General features: G+C 45.8%; 2 protein-coding genes across 7 annotated transcripts in view; one reads left to right on the top strand and one right to left on the bottom strand.

Moving 5' to 3' along the window:
- Positions 1-331: 331 nt before the first annotated feature.
- PSME3 (proteasome activator subunit 3) overlaps positions 332-19,415 on the bottom strand; it is a 19,645-nt gene continuing 561 nt past the window's right edge. The window contains exons 2-13 of one of the 6 annotated variants that reach the window (XM_025361983.1): positions 18,205-18,305; positions 16,699-16,853; positions 9,986-10,018; positions 9,801-9,863; positions 9,502-9,606; positions 6,695-6,743; positions 6,190-6,302; positions 5,594-5,662; positions 5,381-5,448; positions 5,227-5,281; positions 5,013-5,099; positions 332-2,587 (exon numbers count right to left, since the gene is read on the bottom strand). In XM_025361983.1, the coding sequence (XP_025217768.1) occupies positions 2,507-2,587; positions 5,013-5,099; positions 5,227-5,281; positions 5,381-5,448; positions 5,594-5,662; positions 6,190-6,302; positions 6,695-6,743; positions 9,502-9,561 (582 nt within the window). In that variant the 5' untranslated portion in view covers positions 9,562-9,606; positions 9,801-9,863; positions 9,986-10,018; positions 16,699-16,853; positions 18,205-18,305 and the 3' untranslated portion in view covers positions 332-2,506. Of the gene's footprint in view, positions 2,588-5,012; positions 5,100-5,226; positions 5,282-5,380; positions 5,449-5,593; positions 5,702-6,189; positions 6,303-6,694; positions 6,744-9,501; positions 9,607-9,800; positions 9,864-9,985; positions 10,019-10,106; positions 10,269-10,688; positions 11,569-16,698; positions 16,854-18,204; positions 18,306-19,415 lie in introns of those variants that run through there. The other 5 variants (XM_025361977.1, XM_025361979.1, XM_025361980.1 and 2 more) reach the window with 5 other exon arrangements.
- BECN1 (beclin 1) overlaps positions 11,049-19,415 on the top strand; it is a 22,199-nt gene continuing 13,832 nt past the window's right edge. The window contains exons 1-2 of the mRNA XM_025361973.1: positions 11,049-11,224; positions 19,171-19,227. The gene's annotated coding sequence lies outside the window, so the exon portion shown is untranslated. The remainder of the gene's footprint in view (positions 11,225-19,170; positions 19,228-19,415) is intronic.

Below are 19,415 nucleotides of genomic sequence, written 5' to 3'. Positions count from 1 at the left end.
TGGAGTGGCTGAGAGCCTGGGCTTAGTAATCAGGTTTGTCCACCAATCCCAGTTCCCTCAGCTGTGTAACCTTAGCGGAAATACTTATCCTGAGTCTCAGTGTCCTCATCTGTAACAAATAGATACAACTACCCTACAGATTCCTAAAGATTAAATGTGATCATGCACATTAGGTACTTAAGAGCCTGGCACAGGGGAGGCACTCACAAACCACTAGCTTTTGGTAGTCATCTCTGAAACAGAACAGAGCAGCTGCTCCTCCATTGTTCAAGACCTTAAACTTTTCACAGAGACAACGAGGGGATCATTGGAAATCAGAAGGCTACTTGCGAGGTGCAAGTTGAGGAAACTTTTATTTCAGAGGGAGATCGATTCCTAGGCAGCCCTCCAAGTAATCTGAAAACCAAAACCATGAGTCTCCTCAAGAAACTGAAGACATTATTCAGGGAGAATTAGTATAAGGTAAAGAAAATGATTGGGCAGGACATGCCTTGAACCAGGTCATTCCTTACACATGGAGCGATGGCAGCCTCTACTGGCAGCTCACGGGTATCACTCAGGAAGAAGGAACTAGGATCTTCTGAAAGTAGGGAAAGAAGGCAGCTTAGGTCTGGGAAGAGCTAACTTTCCCATAATTCAGACTGAACACAAATAAAGCACCCACCCTAGCTCAGTAGGCAGAAGCCTCAGTCTTTCCACTATACTGGGGAAAAGATTCAGCTCAACTGGCATAAGGACACACAACAGGGTGGCTAGGTGTCCATGGAGGTGGGTGTCCGAGTGTGCACACATGCAAGCATGAGTACGTCCCTAGCCACCAGAGCATTGCACCAGGGTCTGCGGCTTTAGAAAGAGGTCAAAGTACCTGTATTTTTAATAATTTCTTGACATGGTAAAAGAATTTTACATTACGATCCAAGGGTGGTAGGGTGAGGAGGAGGGGCAGTGGAACAATCCAACAAACAGAACGGGGAACTGAGAAACACATGGAGGGAAGGGGGAAGGGTTTTAGCTGGAAGGGATCTGGAGGGTGGGTGGGAGCACTGCCCAACTAAAATGCAGTTGGTTTGTTACTGAGTACTATTTGTGGGAAGACAGCATCCTGACTCCTTCTCTACAGAGTATCGGGAGTACAAATGATGCATCCCAGGTGGAAATATTATTGGGGGTTGGAAGACAGAGACAGGAAGAATAAGTCAGAAACAGACACTAAGAGTTACTGGCAGGCTGACTGCAGGTATCAACTCTCCAGCCGTGGTAGAATAAAAGAGCTGGGGGCTGACGGGGATTAACACAAAAGTTGTTAACAGTTAAGTGATATCTCTGGAAGATTCGAGAGACAGGAGGCAACTCTTCTATAGTTTTGACTTGCCCAGTGCATTTCCACATACACAAACGCGTATATGTATGTGTGTGCGTGCACATACACATACACACCAATGACTGCTTTCCCCAGAAGCCCGACACTATAAATAAGAGAAATATTTCCCAAAAGGAAAGCCCAACATGAGCAGCAGCGTCCAGACCTCATACTTGCAGACATCTTCACCCCAACTGACAACTGGCTGGGAAAAGGCAACCAGGAGTCAAGCTTTTGCAGTAATGCCAAAAAGGGCTGAGTCAGAAAGGAATAGGCCTTCCCCAAGCCCTCTGCTTCTCATCTCTCTGTTCTCCACCAACTCACCCTGGGTACCAAGAGGCTACAGTATCAGGAGGGAGGACGGGCCCAGGACGTTTGTTTGGGTAGATGACAACTAAGACAACCATCACCTCCTGAAAGGTACATGACAGGGACTGTGGAGAGGGAGGGTATGTTAGCTAATGGAGTAGGAGTGTGTGTGCATGTCTGTATGGGTGTATACGTACATACACATATGTGCATGTGAAAACGCCCATTATAAAAACATCAGAAGGAGCTTGGGAATTGACTGAAGGCCTAACGTGTTTCTTGTCATGATCAAGATTCAAGGTGGGATGTACACAGATGCAAAGCCCGAAGTCATCACCAGGGCAACTGTGGAAGGATCCAATGCCCCACAGAGGAAAGAAACAGTAACCTCATGTGAGGAAGAGAAGTTCATCCCCCCACCACCCTAGTTCCTAAAAAACACCTAGCACTTTCCTTCCGGTTCCCTTCAGCTTTTAACCAACTAATTATCAAAAGGAAGAAAACATACAGCGCAAGACACAGGAGGGAGAGAGGAGAAGAGTGAAAACACAAGTATTTTTGTGCCAACAGCCTGCACACACAAACCTGGAGTTCTCCAGAAATTACGACAGGTTGGGTGTGGGGTATTAGGGAAGGAAATAGAAGAGTTCCTGAGGCCTGAAAAAAGAGGTAAACACATCACAGAACTAGATGAGAGTTTCATTAGACTCTAACTAAAAACAGAGAGGTGTGATTACTATTTCCAGCCAGTTTCCCCATCACGATAGTCATGTAACAAACCAAGGCAATGTCGGTCTTGAGCCAGACTCACAGAGTCCCCTGGCCCTGGCCCTGGCCTCAGTACAGAGTCTCTGCATTGCTGCTCCGGGGCCGTTTGATCTTCTCGATATTTTTCAGGATCATGTCATGTAGAGTGACCTGGGAGAAGAAGGATCAGGGAAATCACATATCTGTACAACCCTTACCTCACCAAGAAAGTGACAGACCCTTGGGCCGGGCGCGGTGGCTCAAGCCTGTAATCCCAGCACTTTGGGAGGCCGAGACGGGTGGATCACGAGGTCAGGAGATCGAGACCATCCTGGCTAACACAGTGAAACCCCGTCTCTACTACAAAATACAAAAAACTAGCCGGGCGAGGTGGTGGGCGCCTGTAGTCCCAGCTACTCGGGAGGCTGAGGCAGGAGAATGGCGTAAACCCGGGAGGCGGAGCTTGCAGTGAGCTGAGATCCGGCCACTGCACTCCAGCCTGGGCGACAGAGTAAGACTCCGTCTCAAAAAAAAAAAAAAAAGAAAGTGACAGACCCCTCTACAAATCCCCAAGCAATCATCTGCATACAGTAAGCCCTTAATGTCACCAATAGGTTCTTAGTAACTGCGACTTTAAGCAGATGAGCAAATCAAGTACAGAAGGTCCTCAAATAACCTGGATTTAAATAACATCATTTTGTTACAATGTTAATTTAAAAAACTTGGTTTTCATATACATCATTTTTAAAGTCACAGTTTGTAAAAATCTATGGACAACATTAGGTGAGGACTTACTGTAATTTTTTTTTTTTTTTTTTTGAGACAGAGTCTTGCTCTGTCACCCAGGCTGGAGTGCAGCGGCACGATCTCGGTTCACTTCAAGCTTTGCCTCCCAGGTTCACTCCATTCTCCTGACTCAGCCTCCGAAGTAGCTGGGACTATAGGCGCCCGCCACCACGCCCAGCTAATTTTTTGTATTTTTAGTAGAGACGGGGTTTCACCGTGTTAGCCAGGATGGTCTCGATCTCCTGACCTCGTGAAATGCCCACCTCAGCCTCCCAAAGTGCTGGGATTACAGATGTGAGCTACTGTGCTCGGCCGACTTACTGTAATTTTAATCTCACTTGAGCCTGCATTCAGGGTGGCAGCACCACCTCTCTTATACTTCAACTGGGTGTAAATGGGTATTTCCGAGGCCCCAAGTGTCTAGTAGCAACTAACAGGTATTGTGCACTTAACATAGTAAGAATTGTACCAGGTTCTTCAATGTGTTATCTCACTTATTTTAAAATTGAATGAATTTTGTGAGTAGGTACTCTTCAGTTCTTTTCTTTTTTTTTTTTTTGAGACGGAGTTTCGCTCCTGTTGCCCAGGCTGGAGTGCAGTGGCACAATCCTGGCTCATTGCAACCTCTGCCTCTTGGATTCAAGCGATTCTCCTGCCTCAGCCTCCCAATTAGGTGGGATTACAGGGGTCCACCAACCATGCCCAGCTAATTTTTTGTATTTTCAGTAGAGATGGGGTTTCACCATGTTGGCCAGGCTGGTCTCAAACTCCTGACCTCATGTGATCTACCTGCTTCAGCCTCCCACAGTGCTGGCATTACAGGTGTGATCCACCACACCCGGCCTCTTCAGTCCCATTTTATTTTTTTAATTTTAATTTTTATTTGAGGCTGAGTTTCGCTCTTATTGCCCAGGCTGGAGTCCAGGGGCACAATCTCGGCTCACTGCAACCTCTGCCTCCCGGGTTCAAGCAATTCTCCTGCCTCAGCATCCCAAGTAGCTAGGATTAAAGGCATGTGCCACCATGCCCGGCCAATTTTTTTTTGTATTTTTAGTAAAGACAGGGTTTTTCCATGTTGGTCAGGCTGGTCTCGAACTCCTGACCTCAAGTGATATGTCCGCCTCGGCCTCCCAAAGTGCTGATACTACAGGCGTGAGCCACCACACCAGGCCTATTTTTATTTTTATTTTTTTTGAGACGGAGTTTCACTCTTGTTGCCCAGGCTGGAGTGCAATGGCACGCTCTTGGCTCACCGTAAACTCCACTTCCTGGGTTCAAGTGATTCTCCTGCCTCAGCCTCCCAAGTAGCTGGGATTACAGCCATGTGCCACCACGCCCAGCTAATTTTGTATTTTTAGTAGAGACAAGGTTTCACCATGTTGGTCAGGCTGGTCTCAAACTCCTGACCTCAGGTGATCCACCTGGCTTGGCCTCCCGAAGTGCTGGGATTACAGACATGAGCGACTGCACCCAGCCCAGTCCCATTTTAAAGAAGAAATTGAAGTTTGAGCTTAAACAATTTGCTCGAGATCACACAATACAGGTAGAGCCTGGTTGCAAACCTAAGTCTGTCTGACTCTAACACCAATATCTTAACCATACTGTACGGCACACCCCTCCTCTCTGGCAGAAAGAAGAGAGAAACCCCGCTAGAGGACTTCATGGTTCTCAACACTCAGTTGATGAACAGAATTTAGTCTACTAATTTTACCTCAGACCCTCATCTCAGCCCTTCAGAGAATTTCAAGAATACTCTCAACAGAACTAAGTGAAGCCACAGCAACTATGGACAAGGACTGAGGTTACTCACATATTGATTCCTCAGCTCTGATATGATGAGCCGAAGGCTGATATATTCTTTCTCATCAATCTCTGTCACGGTGCGGCGATAGTCCTCCTGCAAGGAGGGTAGAGGAAAAAGCTAGTCCCCAAGGCCCAACTGTTCCCAGATAGCTCCTTCCCAGTAACAGTCACTGTTCACTATCCTGCCACCTCCACCCTCAGGCCACAAACCACTTACTTACCACATGGGGATATTTAGCTATTTTAGAAACCAATTTGGCTCTTGTAATATAATATCTGAAAGGAGAGAGAAGAGGAGGAAGCTGCAGGAGACCCTTGATGGTGCCCACCACCTCATCAGCCCCCAATGCCTCGGCCAAGCCCAAGCAGCCCTACCTAGAAATCTGGTCCAGATAAGATGCAGCTTCACTCTCAACAGTTCTTAGCTCTGCAACTGTTTCCTCCTAAAACAAACAAACAATAGGTGCATCAAAAGCCACTTCCATGACATCCACAGCAGCCCCAAGGAGAAAGGAAAAAAAGCTAATGCAGGGGAGATGAGAGTATCTCCCAAGCCGCTCTTCCCAGTTCGTAATTCAAGTACATTACCTGAATGGACACCCCAAAGTTGTTTCCATCTTCTATCCTGGGAATCAGGAGCTGTACCCACATTTTGACCTGGAGGTCAAAACATATATGAGGACCTTTGCCTGAAGGCTGAAGCCATTAAGTACACAATTCAGACGGCTGGGGCCAGATGCCAGGAACACAGAAGCCAAAATACCTAGTGTGGCCAGGCACAGTGGCTCACACTGGTAATCCCAGCAATTTGGGAGCCTGAAGCGAGTGGATCACCTGAGGTCAGGAGTTCGAGACCAGCCTGGCTACATGGCCAAAATGGTGAAACCCCATCTCTACTAAAAACACAACAAGTAGCTGGGTGTGTTAGCAGGCACCTGTAATCCCAGCTACTCAGGAGGCTGAGGCAGGAGAATCGCTTGAACCCAGGAGGCAGAGGTTGCAGTGAGCCGAGATGGCGCCATTGCACTCCAACCTGGGTGACGGAGCAAGACCCCATCTCAAAAAAAAAAAAAACACAAAAAAATCTAGTCTGCCAATTCCCATACCACCCGTACATCCACTGTTTCTTGCACTTCAGGTGGGGTACTTGGGGCCGGCCCATAGGTCACTAGCCTGTGCCTCACCGTGTTACATTTCTCAATCAACAGCCGGATCTCAGGTTTCACTTTCTCAATAATGTCCACCAGCTGCTGGTTGCTTTTCAGCATCCCATTGGGCATCACAAACACCTTGGTTCCTGGCAGAGATATGAAGGTCAAATGATCAGGGAAGAGGGAAGGACACAGCATCCCCTGTCTCTCTCTCATTTTCCCTATACCTATCAGATGCTATGACCTCTGCCTTTGTCACAATCCTACCAAGACACCACTATTAGAGTCAACGAGAATGTATGGAACAAAAGAACAACAGATGAGCATCTGAAACATGACAAAAGTCTTAAACCCTCTGTTTATTGGAAAACCAGGTTAAGAGCACTAAATAACAAGCATGTTTGGAGGAGCTGGGAATGCTACCTCTGGGAAGTAAGATCAGATCTTGCCTCCTGGTCAGGAGAACTAGATCCACCTGCTTCTCAGGGTTGCAAGTCAGGGGTGGGGTGAGGAGAGGTAAGGTAAGGGTGCCTCTTACCTTGGAAGGCTTCTTCACACTCATCCAACCTTCGCTTCTTATAAGTGGGCTAAGGATACAAAGAGGCAGGGATGAGCCTTCTTTTGACACCCACATGTCCATCACAAGATACCCTTCAAGCAAGTTTAATCCCTTCCTCAGCCTCATAGTTTGTGTTATTAATTTCTGCACAATTTCGTAAGTACACATGAAGCTTTAAGAAAAGGTTCTTGGGGCTGGGCGCGGTGGCTCAAGCCTGTAATCCCAGCACTTTGGGAGGCCAAGATGGGCGGATCACGAGGTCAGGAGATCGTGACCATCCTGGCTAACACGGTGAAACCCCGTCTCTACTACAAAATACAAAAAACTAGCCGGGTGAGGTGGCGGGCGCCTATAGTCCCAGCTACCCGGGAGGCTGAGGCAGGAGAATGGCGTAAACCCAGGAGGCGGAGCTTGCAGTGAGCTGATTTCCGGCTACTGCGCTCCAGCCTGGGTGACAGAGCGAGACCCCGTCTCAAAAAAAAAAAAAAAAAAAGAAAAGGTTCTTAGGAGGCGAGGTGCGGTGGCTCATGCCTGTAATCCTAGCACTTTGGGAGGCCAAGGCACGTAGATTGCTTGAGCCCAGGAGCTCGAGACCAGCCTGGGCAACACAGGGAAACCCTGTCCCCACAAAAAAATACAAAAACTAGCTGGACGTGATGGCACATGTGCCTGTAGTCCCAGCTACCTGGGAGGCCGAGGTAGGAGGATCGCTTGAGTCGAGGAGTTTGAGGTTGCAGTGACCTGAGATTGTGCCACTGCACTCCAACCTGGGTGACAGTGAGGCTCTGTCCCCCCTCAGAAAAAGAAAAGGTTCTTGCCACAAAGCAAATTATGCTGTAGTTGGGAAGACCAATCTTTCCAGAAATACAACACATTAAGTATTACAAGGAATAGGAAAAAAGAAACTATCAAAGCAGGGAAGATAATTAAGGGAATACGTACAAATCTGCTGGTTCCACAAAGGAACACATTATTCAGTCAACAACCACGCATTCAGCAATTGCTATGGACCAGTATCAACACTAGGTGCTGGGAATACAAAGATTAAGATAGTTCCTGCCGACCGACTACGGTGGCTCATGCCTGTAATCCCAGCACTTTGGGAGGCTGAGGCGGGTGGATCACCTGACGTCAGGAGTTCGAGATCAGTCTGGACAACATGGTGAAACCCTGTCTCCACTAAAAATAAAAAAATTGGCTGGGCTTGGTGGCGCGCACCTGTAATCTCAGCTACATGGAGGCTGAGGTGGGAGAATCACTTGAAACCGGGAGGGGGAGGTTGAAGGAAGCTGAGATCGCGCCACTGCACCCCAGCCTAGGAAACAGAGTGAGACTGTCTCAAAAAAAAAAAAAAAAAAAAGGTAGTTCCTGCCTTCCAGACGTACAAGTTCTGTCAATGAGGCGGTACTACAGACAACAATTCAGTATCATCAGTGTTATAGTAGCATGCGGACACATGACTGATAAGGACTAGCTGTTAAAGATGTACAGCAAAACAGCGATTGCAGTTACACAGCAAGAACTTCATATCCCATAACACTTATCAAGACACAGAAACAAAGTTAAGTAAAGTCTTTTTCAGAGCCATGGGAAAAACCAGGTAACCTGATGAAGCTAGTTCTCTTTTTTTTTTTTTTTTTTTTTGAGACACAGTCTCGCTCTGTTGCCCAGGCTGGAGTGCAGTGTCATTATCTCGGCTCACTATAAGCTCCGCCTCCTGGGTTCATGCCACTCTCCTGCCTCAGCCTCCCGAGTAGCTGGGACTACAGGCGCCCACAACCACGCCCAGCTAATTTTTTGTATTTTTAGTAGAGATGGGGTTTCACCGTGTTAGCAAGGATGGTCTCCATCTCCTGACCTCGTGATCCAACCACCTGAGTCTCCCAAAGTGCTGGGATTACAGGTGTGAGCCACCGCGCCTGGCCAAAGCTAGTTCTCTTTTATTTGAAACTCACTCTAACACTGAGAGTAGCATTAGCACATTCACTTCACGTTGTAAATGAAACTCAGGGTCTAAAAGGAATATACCGGAGGCCTCGTGCAGTGACTCACGCCTGTAATCCCAGCATTTTGGGAGGCTGAGGCGGGTGGATTACTTGAGCTCAGTGGTTTGAGACCAGCCTCGGCAACATGGTGAAACCCTGTCTCTACAAAAAATACAAAAATCAGCTGGGCATGGTGGCACATTCCTGTAGTATCAGCTACTTGGCGGGCTGAGGAGGGAGGGTCACTTAAGTTTGGGAGGTCCAGGCTGCAGTGAGCAGTGCTCACGCCACTACACTCCAGCTTGGGCAAAAAAAAGTGACGCCCTTTCTCAAAAATAAATAAATAGGCCGGGCGCGGTGGCTCACGCCTGTAATCCCAGCACTTTGGGAGGCCGAGGCGGGCGGATCACAAGGTCAGGAGATCAAGACCACGGTGAAACCCCGTCTCTACCAAAAATACAAAAAAAATGAGCCGGGCGCGGTGGCGGGCGCCTGTAGTCCCAGCTACTCGGGAGGCTGAGGCAGGAGAATGGCGTGAACCCAGGAGGCGGAGCTTTCAGTGAGCCAGGATCGCGCCACTGCACTCCAGCTTGGGCGACAGAGCAAGACTCCGTCTCAAAAAAAATAAAATAAATAAATAAATAAGAAATAAAACAACTATACCAGAGTCATCATGTCTGTAACAGTCCTAGTTCCCAGATCCAAATCCCACTGTTGCCTCTGTACATCTTAAACTGACAAGGAAACAGAGGACAGAGGACCTACTGCTCAAGAACACAAAGATAAATATAGGACACTTACACCATCCAGTCCATCATGGCTATTGGTGAGAAGAATGGGGTCAGGGACTGGGAGATTCATGTCAGAGTGGATCTGAGTTAGGTCATGGATGTTTAAGATTGGTTCCTGAAAGACACCCACCCCAAAACATTAATCTTTTCAAGCTGAACAAAGAAGTATTTGATTGAAGAGCAAGAAATGAAAGCGCTTTTACAGTTTAAAAAAATAAAAAGAAGAATCAACACACAATTTGTTCCAGTTGACAGTAATACCAGGGCCAAAAAAATAGGGGAATTTGAGGAAAGAAAAGGGTCTCTCACCTTCAGAAAACTATCAAGTTCTAACAACTTCTTTGGGAAAAAATTTGCCACCAAGTCTTCTGCCTAAGGAGGAGGGAAAATACAGCTGAATTAATATCTGTGGGAAGGTCTCTTTCTCTCTCTACAGATATCTCCTCTTTGGGAAACTCTCAACCAACACTCATTTTTCTATTTATTTCACTCACCTCACTTGTGATGCGTTCCCTGAAAGAATCAACCTAAAATTAACAAAGAGAGCAATTCAGTACCTGGGGACAGAGGTAAGAGCAGGATAGAGAATCCCAAATCCAACTGTCTTTCCCTCACCTTGTAACTGTAATAAGAAGCTGAGAGGCCCCCAGACTGCAAATACTTTATTTTTTTGAGGATCCATTTTTCCATCTCAGGAGAAGAAAGCAGGGCTTTGAGGGCAGCACCTGCCTGTCTCCTCTCTCCTCTCCCCTCCCTCCCTCCTGTGTCTGAAGCTGTCTGAATTTGATAAGCAGACAAAAGACAGGTAGTTAGGAAAGATGTGAGCTCACAAACGTGCCAACCCCCACCCAGACCTGGCCTATGATACCAGGCAGGCCAGCCACCAAGGGCAGGGGCAGTGTCCAGGGACGTTGTTGGGCTGGGGAATTTCCAGCTGTCACTGGCCTAAAGCCCTGAGTCCAACACGTGTCCGCGGAGGTGTCCCCGGGACTCTCCATCATCAGACGCGGTACAGAAAGCCATCCTATATTTTCCTCTCCCGCGAAGCCGACCCCGGGAGTTGGGGGCTGGGCTGAGTCGAGCGGAAGCTCAGAGCTGGTATCCCCAGGGAGACAAAGACGACATGGGGAGTAGGAAGCCAGTCAGACTGCTGGGGGATCAAAGCGAGGGGCAAAAAGGCCGGACCGGTGCCGCTACCTTGAGCTTCACTTCCTGATCCACCTTCAGCAACGAGGCCATGGCCGGGCCGGGCCGTCTCCGATCCGCTGGACACCGGAGGCGCTGTGGACTCCAGGGAGGGGGCCGGAGGGACCTGAGAAATCTCGGCTGACCTCGGGACCCGGCCGCCCTCGCTGGCTCACTCACTGCTCGCTTGCTCCCTCCCTCCGTGCCGTCCGCCCGCCCGCCGGCAGCCTGCTGCCTGGTAGCTCTCTCGCTCGCCCTCCCGGCTTTCGCCGCTCACGCCGGAAACTGCGTCACAGCCAATCGCCGAGACTCCTGCGAGGCTGTGCACGTGCGCTGCGCAGCCGCGATGAGACTCGGGTTTGGATGCTCCCTGGGGTAAAGTGTTGGGTAGGGGTGAAGTAAAAAGGAGAGCTGTGGGGAATGGTGCGCTGAGAACTGAGCCTCCGAAAGACTCGGAAACGGTGCGACCCTCTCTGTTGGCCCGGAACTCGCCTTCACCGAAGGGACCTCAATCGCTGCAGTCCCAGGGACAGCGCCGTCGCGCCCCAGTGACGTAGGCTCGGGGAAGTCGGGGACCCGGGTACTGGGTTCGGGGGTGTAGTCCCTGATTCCCGCTGCCTCTGCCCGTTTGCCGAGGCTCAAGTGTTTAGGCTAGAGCGAAAAACACAAGTGCGGTTGTACCAAGCTTTCCTGGTACATTTCCCTGCCAACTGACTGTCGTAAGCTTCCGGACCTCAAAGATCAACTACCTAATGGGCAAATTGATGCCCAGAGTAGGGCAAGATTTGTCCAAGGCGTTTCCAGTACATCCTGAGCCAGGACCCAGATCTCCTAACTTCTATGGTATTGCTGTATCTATTTGCCTAATGGAAGCTTAAGACTATACCTCTTCATACACCCATTCATTCGATCTCTCTCTCGACATTGGATATTTCATTCAATAAAATGGGCCAGGGCACTGTCTCAGATTCTAGAAATATGTGAGTTACATATGTAGGTTGAAATCTTCTAGTAGCCACAATTAAAAAGTAAAAGAAACAAGTGAAAATTTTAGTCATATATTTAACCCAGTTTATCCAAGTCCTTCAACATGTAATCAACATTAAAAAATCGAGATCTTATGCATTCTTTTCTCATACCAAGTCTTCAAAATCCAGTGCATATTTTACACTTAACTGCACATCTCAATAAGAAAATAACACATTTACAGTACAGTGCTCAGTAGCCACATGTGGCTGCTGGCTTCTGTATTGAACAGCACAGCTCTGGGAAATCAAAGGCAAACAAGATTCAAGGTTGCTGGTCCCATGGGGCATAATACTGGAAAAACACCAGAAAGTAAACTGACAAAGTAACTGCAAAATTTGATAAATATTAGGAAACAAGTGGATGACATAGAAAATACCAGAGATCTATTTTAGATCGAATGGCTAAGGAAGGCCTCTGAACAAGTGACAAGCTGCAATCTAAAGGACATAAAGGAGTTAGCATGGAAAGAGTGAGAAGAGCCTTGAGAGGTGTAAGTGCAGCAAATGCTCCAGGGAAGGAAGGAGACTGTCTTGAAGACAAAGACTGGTGAGCTGGGGGTGAGGAGGGTTGTTAGTAAACAATCTAGATTAAGTGCAAAAAGAGGTCATCAGATTTATATTTTGGGGTCGCCCTTGCTGTTGAACATTTATCCTAGACTGGCCTCTCTACTAAGTGCTAGGAGAATGAGGGGAATACACAATTAAATGGAGTAAAGCACAAAAGACTGACTATGGCCTTTGGAATCAGACCTGTGCCTCAAATCCCACCTCAGCTCCTTACTAACTGGAATCTTGGGCAAATTATTGAAATGCTGAGTCAATTCCCTCATCTGTAAAATGGAATTTTAATAATTAGTAATAAATAATAGTATGTAATATTGTAGTGTTGTGAATATTAGAAATAATATATGTAAAACAATTAGCACAGTGCTTAGATACAAAATAAATAGTAGCCACTGTCAGATAAGTAACTGATCTGTTAACGCTTAGCATGAAGAGGTTAGTCCTTAAATTACAGTAATTATTTTCATTCCTGCTTTCAAGCTCAAAGTCCTTTTCAGCTTATAGAAGGCCACATATAACATAGCTCATACTATCCATCTTGCTCATAAACATCTAACAGTTTTCCCCCTTTTACCTCTGTTTTCTGTTAACACATTTCCCCAGGAACTGTTGAGATCCGATTTGAAACTTCAGGAATTATTTCCCACATTAACTCCATCCTATTTTAAGTATGCCACTATTCTGTATTTCTTTCAGAATTTATAACATCAACTGGAAAACTTAATGTGTTTGTGTCTGTTAAAATATGCTTTGTTCTCAAATAATTATGTTTTGTCTCCTTCAAGTAGGTTATAAGACAGATACACATCCTCTTTATTTCCCTTCCTCCTCCCCATCCGAGTGTTTTATATAATACTCTATTCATTCATTTGTTTATTCAGTGAACAACTGGAGGGTACCACTACATTTAACAATAACTATTCATTTCTGGGTGCTTACAAGTCACATGTGATCACTGATGACTGGTCTAATTTTAAATTCATGTCCCGAAATCTCATATGAGTGCACAACACTGCCTGAGCTCCTACTACATGCTCCTGACGAGTTTGCTCTCCCCCTCCCAATGACTGTCATACTTTCTCATCTCCCTGAACCTCCAGTATTCCTTCTCTCCCACCTCCAACTTAGGTCTGGGCTCATTCTTTATTGAGAAAACAGAAGCAAATGAGAACTTCCTCATCATCTCACCACCAAATCTGCCAATCTGCAAAATACTTTCTGCCTTTCCTCTTTCATTGAAGGAAACATACCTGTTCCCATCTCTTCCTTTTGTTCCTTGGATTCCATCCCCTTTCACTTTCTCAATGTCTGTGCCCATGATTAGCCCCTCATTTTCCTACATCACATTTCTACTCTGCTGGGTCATTTCCAGACATGACCAATATCCCCTATCTTGAGAAAACTCCCCCCGCCGAATCCAGGTTCCTCTGTAGCTATTACTCCCTTTCTGTGCTCTCTTTCCTGGCAAGACTTCTTGAATTATTTATTGTCTCTTACTCTACTTCCTCATGCCCCCTTTACTCCAGTCCACTCTAATCAGACTTCTCAACCCCACTTTCTCAATGATACAATTTTTGTTAGGTTACCAGTGACTTCCATGTTGACAGTACCAGTGGTCACCTCTCATCTTATTTGAACCTCTCAGTAGTACTCAACATCTTAGCCACTCCCCTTCTTAAAATACACACAGCAACCTGTTCTGATCTTTCTCCAGCCTCAACAGTGATTCCCCATTTCCTTTGCTGGCCCTTCCTCCTCTGCTCCACTTCTTAATGGTGGCATGCTTCAGGAGACTTATGTCGTTTATTCTCTACTTACACTTTCTCCCTAAGAGGATCAATGCATGTTCATAGCTTTAAGTATCATCTGTATGCGGCCGGGCACAGTGGCTAATGCCTGTAATCCCAGCACTTTGGGAGGCCAAGGCAGGCAGATCACCTGAGGTCAGGAGTTCGAGACTAGCCTGAACATGGAGAAACTCCGTTTCTACTAAAAATACAAAATTAGCCGGCACGATGGCACATGCCTTGTAATCCCAGCTACTCGGGAGGCTGAGGCAGGAGAATCACTTGAACCTGGAAGGTGGAGGTTGTGGTAAGCGAAGATCGCGCCATGCACTCCAGCCTGGGCAACAAGAGCGAAACTCTGTCTCAAAAAAACAAAAAAAATAATCTGTATGCTGATTTGAGGGCCCCAGGTTCGTATCTCCCATCTGACATCTTCACTGAGTTCCAACCATCTATTTGATGTTTCTACTTGGAAACCTAATGAGCATATCAAACTTAACATGGCCAAACCAGAATTCTTGATTCTCCCACACACCTGTTATTTTCCTATTCTTCTCCATCTCAGTAATTGACATAACTGTTCACCCAGTTGTTCAAACCAAAAACCTAACAGTCAATCTTGATTCCTCTCTTTCCCTCATGTTTCCACATTCAATCCATCAGCAGGTCCTGTCAGCTTTCCCTGTATAATGCATCCTGTATGAGTGTGCTTTCCTCCATCTCTTGTTAGCCTGGCCAAAGCCACCGTCATCCTTTGCTAGGACTATTACAATAGGCTCCTATCTGGTCTCTCCATTTCCACTCTTGCCACCCCCTAGCAACTGTCACATTCTATTCTTCACTCAGCACCAAAATTTATCATTGATTGATTGATTGACTGAGACAGGATCTTGCTATGTTGCCCAAGGTGGTCTCGAACTCTTGGGCTCAAGGGATCCTCCCGCCTCAGCCTCCTGAGGAGCTGGGATTACAGGTGCACACTAGGCCAGCTCAAAATAATTTTTAAATATATCAACCACAGACATGGTAGCATCTACTCAAGCTGAATAGCTATACCTAGGGAAGACAGGGAGAGAGAGAGAGAGAGATCCCAGAAACCTCAATTCTAAGGACCCACCCAAGAGAAATGCATAAATATATTCACCAAAAGACATGAACAAGAATGTTCATAGCGACGCTATTCACAATAGACCCAACTGGAAACTACCCGGATGCCTCTTAACAGCAAGAGAGATATCTGTATTTTAATATAGTCACACAATGGAATACTACAAAGTATTGAGAATGTATGAACTAAAACTACACAAGGTGGGTGAATCTCATGATAAGCAAAAGAAAACAGAAACAAAAGAGTATGTCATGTATGATTCCATTTACATGAAATTCAAAAAACAGTCAAAACTCAATATAGGGTGTCAGAATTGATGATATTGTTTGCCCTTAGGGTGGGCATCAACTAGAAGGAGGCATGGGAGAGGGAGTTGGGTGTTAGTTACATTGACGTGTTCATTTTGTAAAAATTCATTGAAAATACACATATGATTTATGTCCTTTCCCCTATATATTCTATCCCCCAGTAAATAGTTTCTTTTTAAGTCACCCAGTCATGTCTCTTCCCTACTTATCACCCTCAGTGGTTTCCAGATAACACAGGCCTTCCTGAATCCCCCAGTTGAAGTAGCTCCTCCCACCCTGCCCCCACTTACTCTCTATCACATCACCCTTTCACCTACTGTATTAGCTTTCCAGGGCTGCTGTAGCAAAGTACCACAAAGTGGATGGCTTAGAACCAGAAAAATACATTGTCTCAGAGTTCTGGATGCTACAAGTCCAACATTAAGGTATCAGCGGGACCATGTTCCTTCTAAGGGAGCCAGAGAATAATCCGTTCCAGACCTCTTTCCTGGCTTCTGGCAGCCTCAGGTCTTCCTTGGCTTAGAGGTCACCCTGTGTCTCTTTACATCATCTTCCTTCAGACACAGTACGTGTCTGTCTCTGTGTCCAGATTGCCCCTATTTATAAGGACGCAGTCATATTGGTCTAGGGCTAACATTAATGACCTCATCTGCAACGATCCTATTTCCAAAAAAGGTCACATTCCCATGTGTTAGTCCCAGATGTTAGGACTTCAACATCTTCTGGGGCCACCACTCAACCCATAGCGTGTGCCATTATTTGAAATTATCTTATTAACTTGGTTACATGTTTATTGTCAAATTCTCCCCTCTAGAATATAAACTATCAGAGCAGTTCACCAGTATATCCTCTCAGACCTAGAATAGGGACTGGCACATAATAGATCCTCAATAAACATCTGTTGAATCGATGACTGAGGATATGTTGTGGATTATTCACTAATCCCTCAAGCACTACATACACTGACTACATATACTTCCCAAGTGGGAGGGCACACAGAGCATTCACTATGTAACAGTCATTGCCCTGTGTTCCACTTGTATCAGCTCATTTATCACACTACCCTTTATGATATTTACTATTGTATACTATTATTCTCATTTTGTAAATAAGAAAACAAAGCACAGAACAGTTGAATGAATTGCACAAGGTCACATGGCTAGTGGATGGTAAAGAACCAGGTGGTCTCAACTTCCAAATCTTCAGTTGTGACACTATACGCCCTACCTCTCTAGAAGCCCGTTACTTCTCTATGCTTTTCTGAGATGGTGTTAGGGACAGCCAAGCAGGAAGAAACGCAGGACAATGAAGCAGCCATACCAGGACTAGGGGAGAATTCTTTGGGGATGATTCCAGTCACCTCTCCTAAAGGGGCTTTCATGCTGAAAGAGCCAAGAAGAAGAAGGATTGTAAACACTATCCCTAGTCACAAAACCAGGAGAAAAATCAATCTAGTTCCACATATCACATCCAATACCAACTATAAGAAGACCACATACATTTAAAAGAAAAGAAAGACACTTCTGGAAGTGGGAATAACTTTCTAAGCAATATAAGTCATCAAGAAAAATAAGCAGATTTGACTTGAAAATTTATAACTTTCTGAACATCGGGAAAATACGTTAAAGCATTTCATGAAAAATTGCTACAAATACTGAGAAAAATACTAAGAATTCAATACCTAAATAATGAAAGAATGCAAACATAATTCATAAAAAAGTAACTACTGCTTGAGCCTGGGAAGCAGAGGTTCCAGTGAGCTGAGATTGCACCACTGCACTCCAGCCTGGGTGACAGAGTGAGACGGTGTCTCTTTAAAAAAAAAAAAAAAAAAGGCATGGTGGCTCACGCCTGTAATCCCAGCACTTTGGGAGGCCGAGGCGGGCAGATCATGAGGTCAGGAGACCGAGACCATCCTGGCTAACACGGTGAAACTATCTCCACTAAAAATACAAAAAATTAGCCGGGCGTAGTGGCGGGTGCCTGTAATCCAGCTACTCGGGAGGCTGAGGCAGGAGAATGGCGTGAACCCGGGAGGCAGAGGTTGCAGTGAGCCGAGATTGCACCACTGCACTCCAGCCTGGGCGACAGGGCGAGACTCCATCTCAAAAAAAAAAAAAAAAAAGGTAACTACAATAAGCAAATACATAGCAAAAAGTTCAGCCTTATCACCAATGAATGATGCTAATTAAAATAACAAGGAAGTGCCATTTTTTGCTTTTGTTCCCCAAATATATGATACCCAATACTGGCCAAGGCAATATGAAAACAGGCTTCCTCATACATTATTGGAGGCAGAATATAATTATGTACAAGCACTTTGGAAAATGATTCCCAATGTTAAGGAAGAGACATTAAATAGCCGACAGAGTCTTAATTCTGTAATCCCAGTTATGAGTCTCTATCATAAGTAAGTAGTCAGCTCTTCATTGCAGCATTATTGTAATCACCCAAAGGGGAAACAGAATTTCCAGCAGTAAAAAAAAAAAATACACTAAGGTAGTACATTTAGTGTAGTGTAATGTAGCCATGATAACTACAATAACTGTGTAGCAATATAGAAAAATGTTAAATTTAAAAAGCAGAAACCTGGGCAACAAAGTGAGATCCTATCTCCTTTTTTTTTTTTTTTTTTTTGAGATGGAGTCTCACTCTGTCGCCCAGGCCAGAGTGCAGTGTGAGACCCCATCTCTACAAAAAATTTAAAAATTAGCTGGGCGTGGTAGCGATCACCTGTGGTCCCTGCTACACCAGAGGTTGAAGCAAGAGGATTGCTTGAGCCAGGAAGTCAAATCTGCAGTGAGCCATGTTTGTTCATTCCGCTTCACTCCAGCCTGGGTAACAGAGTAAGACACTGTCTCAAAATAAAAATAAAATAGACAATACTACATACAATTTTGGGTTAAGCAGTGGTTTCTCTTATACCAAAAGCATAAGCCCTGGACTTTATTGAAATGAAAAACTGGCCGGGCGTGGTGGCTCAAGCCTGTAATCCCAGCACTTTGGGAGGCCGAGACGGGCGGATCACGAGGTCAGGAGATCGAGACCATCCTGGCTAACACGGTGAAACCCCATCTCTACTAAAAAATACAAAAAACTAGCCGGGCGAGGTGGCGGGCGCCTGTAGTCCCAGCTACTTGGGAGGCTGAGGCAGGAGAATGGCGTGAACCCGGGAGGCGGAGCTTGCAGTGAGCCGAGATCCGGCCACTGCACTCCAGCCTGGGCGACAGAGCGAGACTCCGTCTCAAAAAAAAAAAAAAAAAAAAAAAGAAATGAAAAACTTTTGGCCAGGCACATTGGCTCACACCTGTAATCTCAGCACTTTGGGAGGCCACAGTGGCGGGGTTGCAAGGGGAGACAGGAAATGTTCTAAAATTGGATAATGGTGATAGTTGTGCAACTCTGTAAATGTACTAAAAATCATTGAACTGTACATTTAAAAAGTGTGAGTCTTACGGTATGTAAATTATACCCCATAAAGTTGTTTTTAAAAATGAAGTAAGTCCCTCTGCTCAAGACCCAGCCATCTCATCTCATTCAAAGTGAGAGCCAGAGCTTTATATTCCCTGTAAAAGCCTAGGTGGTAGACAGCTCAACACCCTTACCTCCCTCATCCCCTTACCTCCCTCACCCCATTTTCTGTATCTCTTTTCCTTGCCCATCTTCTAGCCACACCAGTCTCTGCTAATCCCTGAACAGGCACCCTCTGTGCTCTTGCTGTTCCCTTGGCCTAGAATACTCTTCCTTTAGATGTAGGCAAGAATTTGTTCCTCACCTTCTTCAAGTCTTTATTTGAATAACACTTTCTTTTTTTGTGATTTTATTTTATTTTATTTTATTTTGCGTGTGTGTGGTTTTTTTGAGATGGAGTCTCCTTCTGTCACCCAGGCTGGAGTGCAGTGGCGTGATCTTGACTCACTACAACCTCCACCTCCAGGGGTCAA

Source organism: Theropithecus gelada, chromosome 16 (assembly GCF_003255815.1).
Source record: "Theropithecus gelada isolate Dixy chromosome 16, Tgel_1.0, whole genome shotgun sequence".
Classification (NCBI taxonomy): domain Eukaryota; kingdom Metazoa; phylum Chordata; class Mammalia; order Primates; family Cercopithecidae; genus Theropithecus; species Theropithecus gelada.
This window is presented reverse-complemented; position numbering and strand designations above follow the sequence as displayed.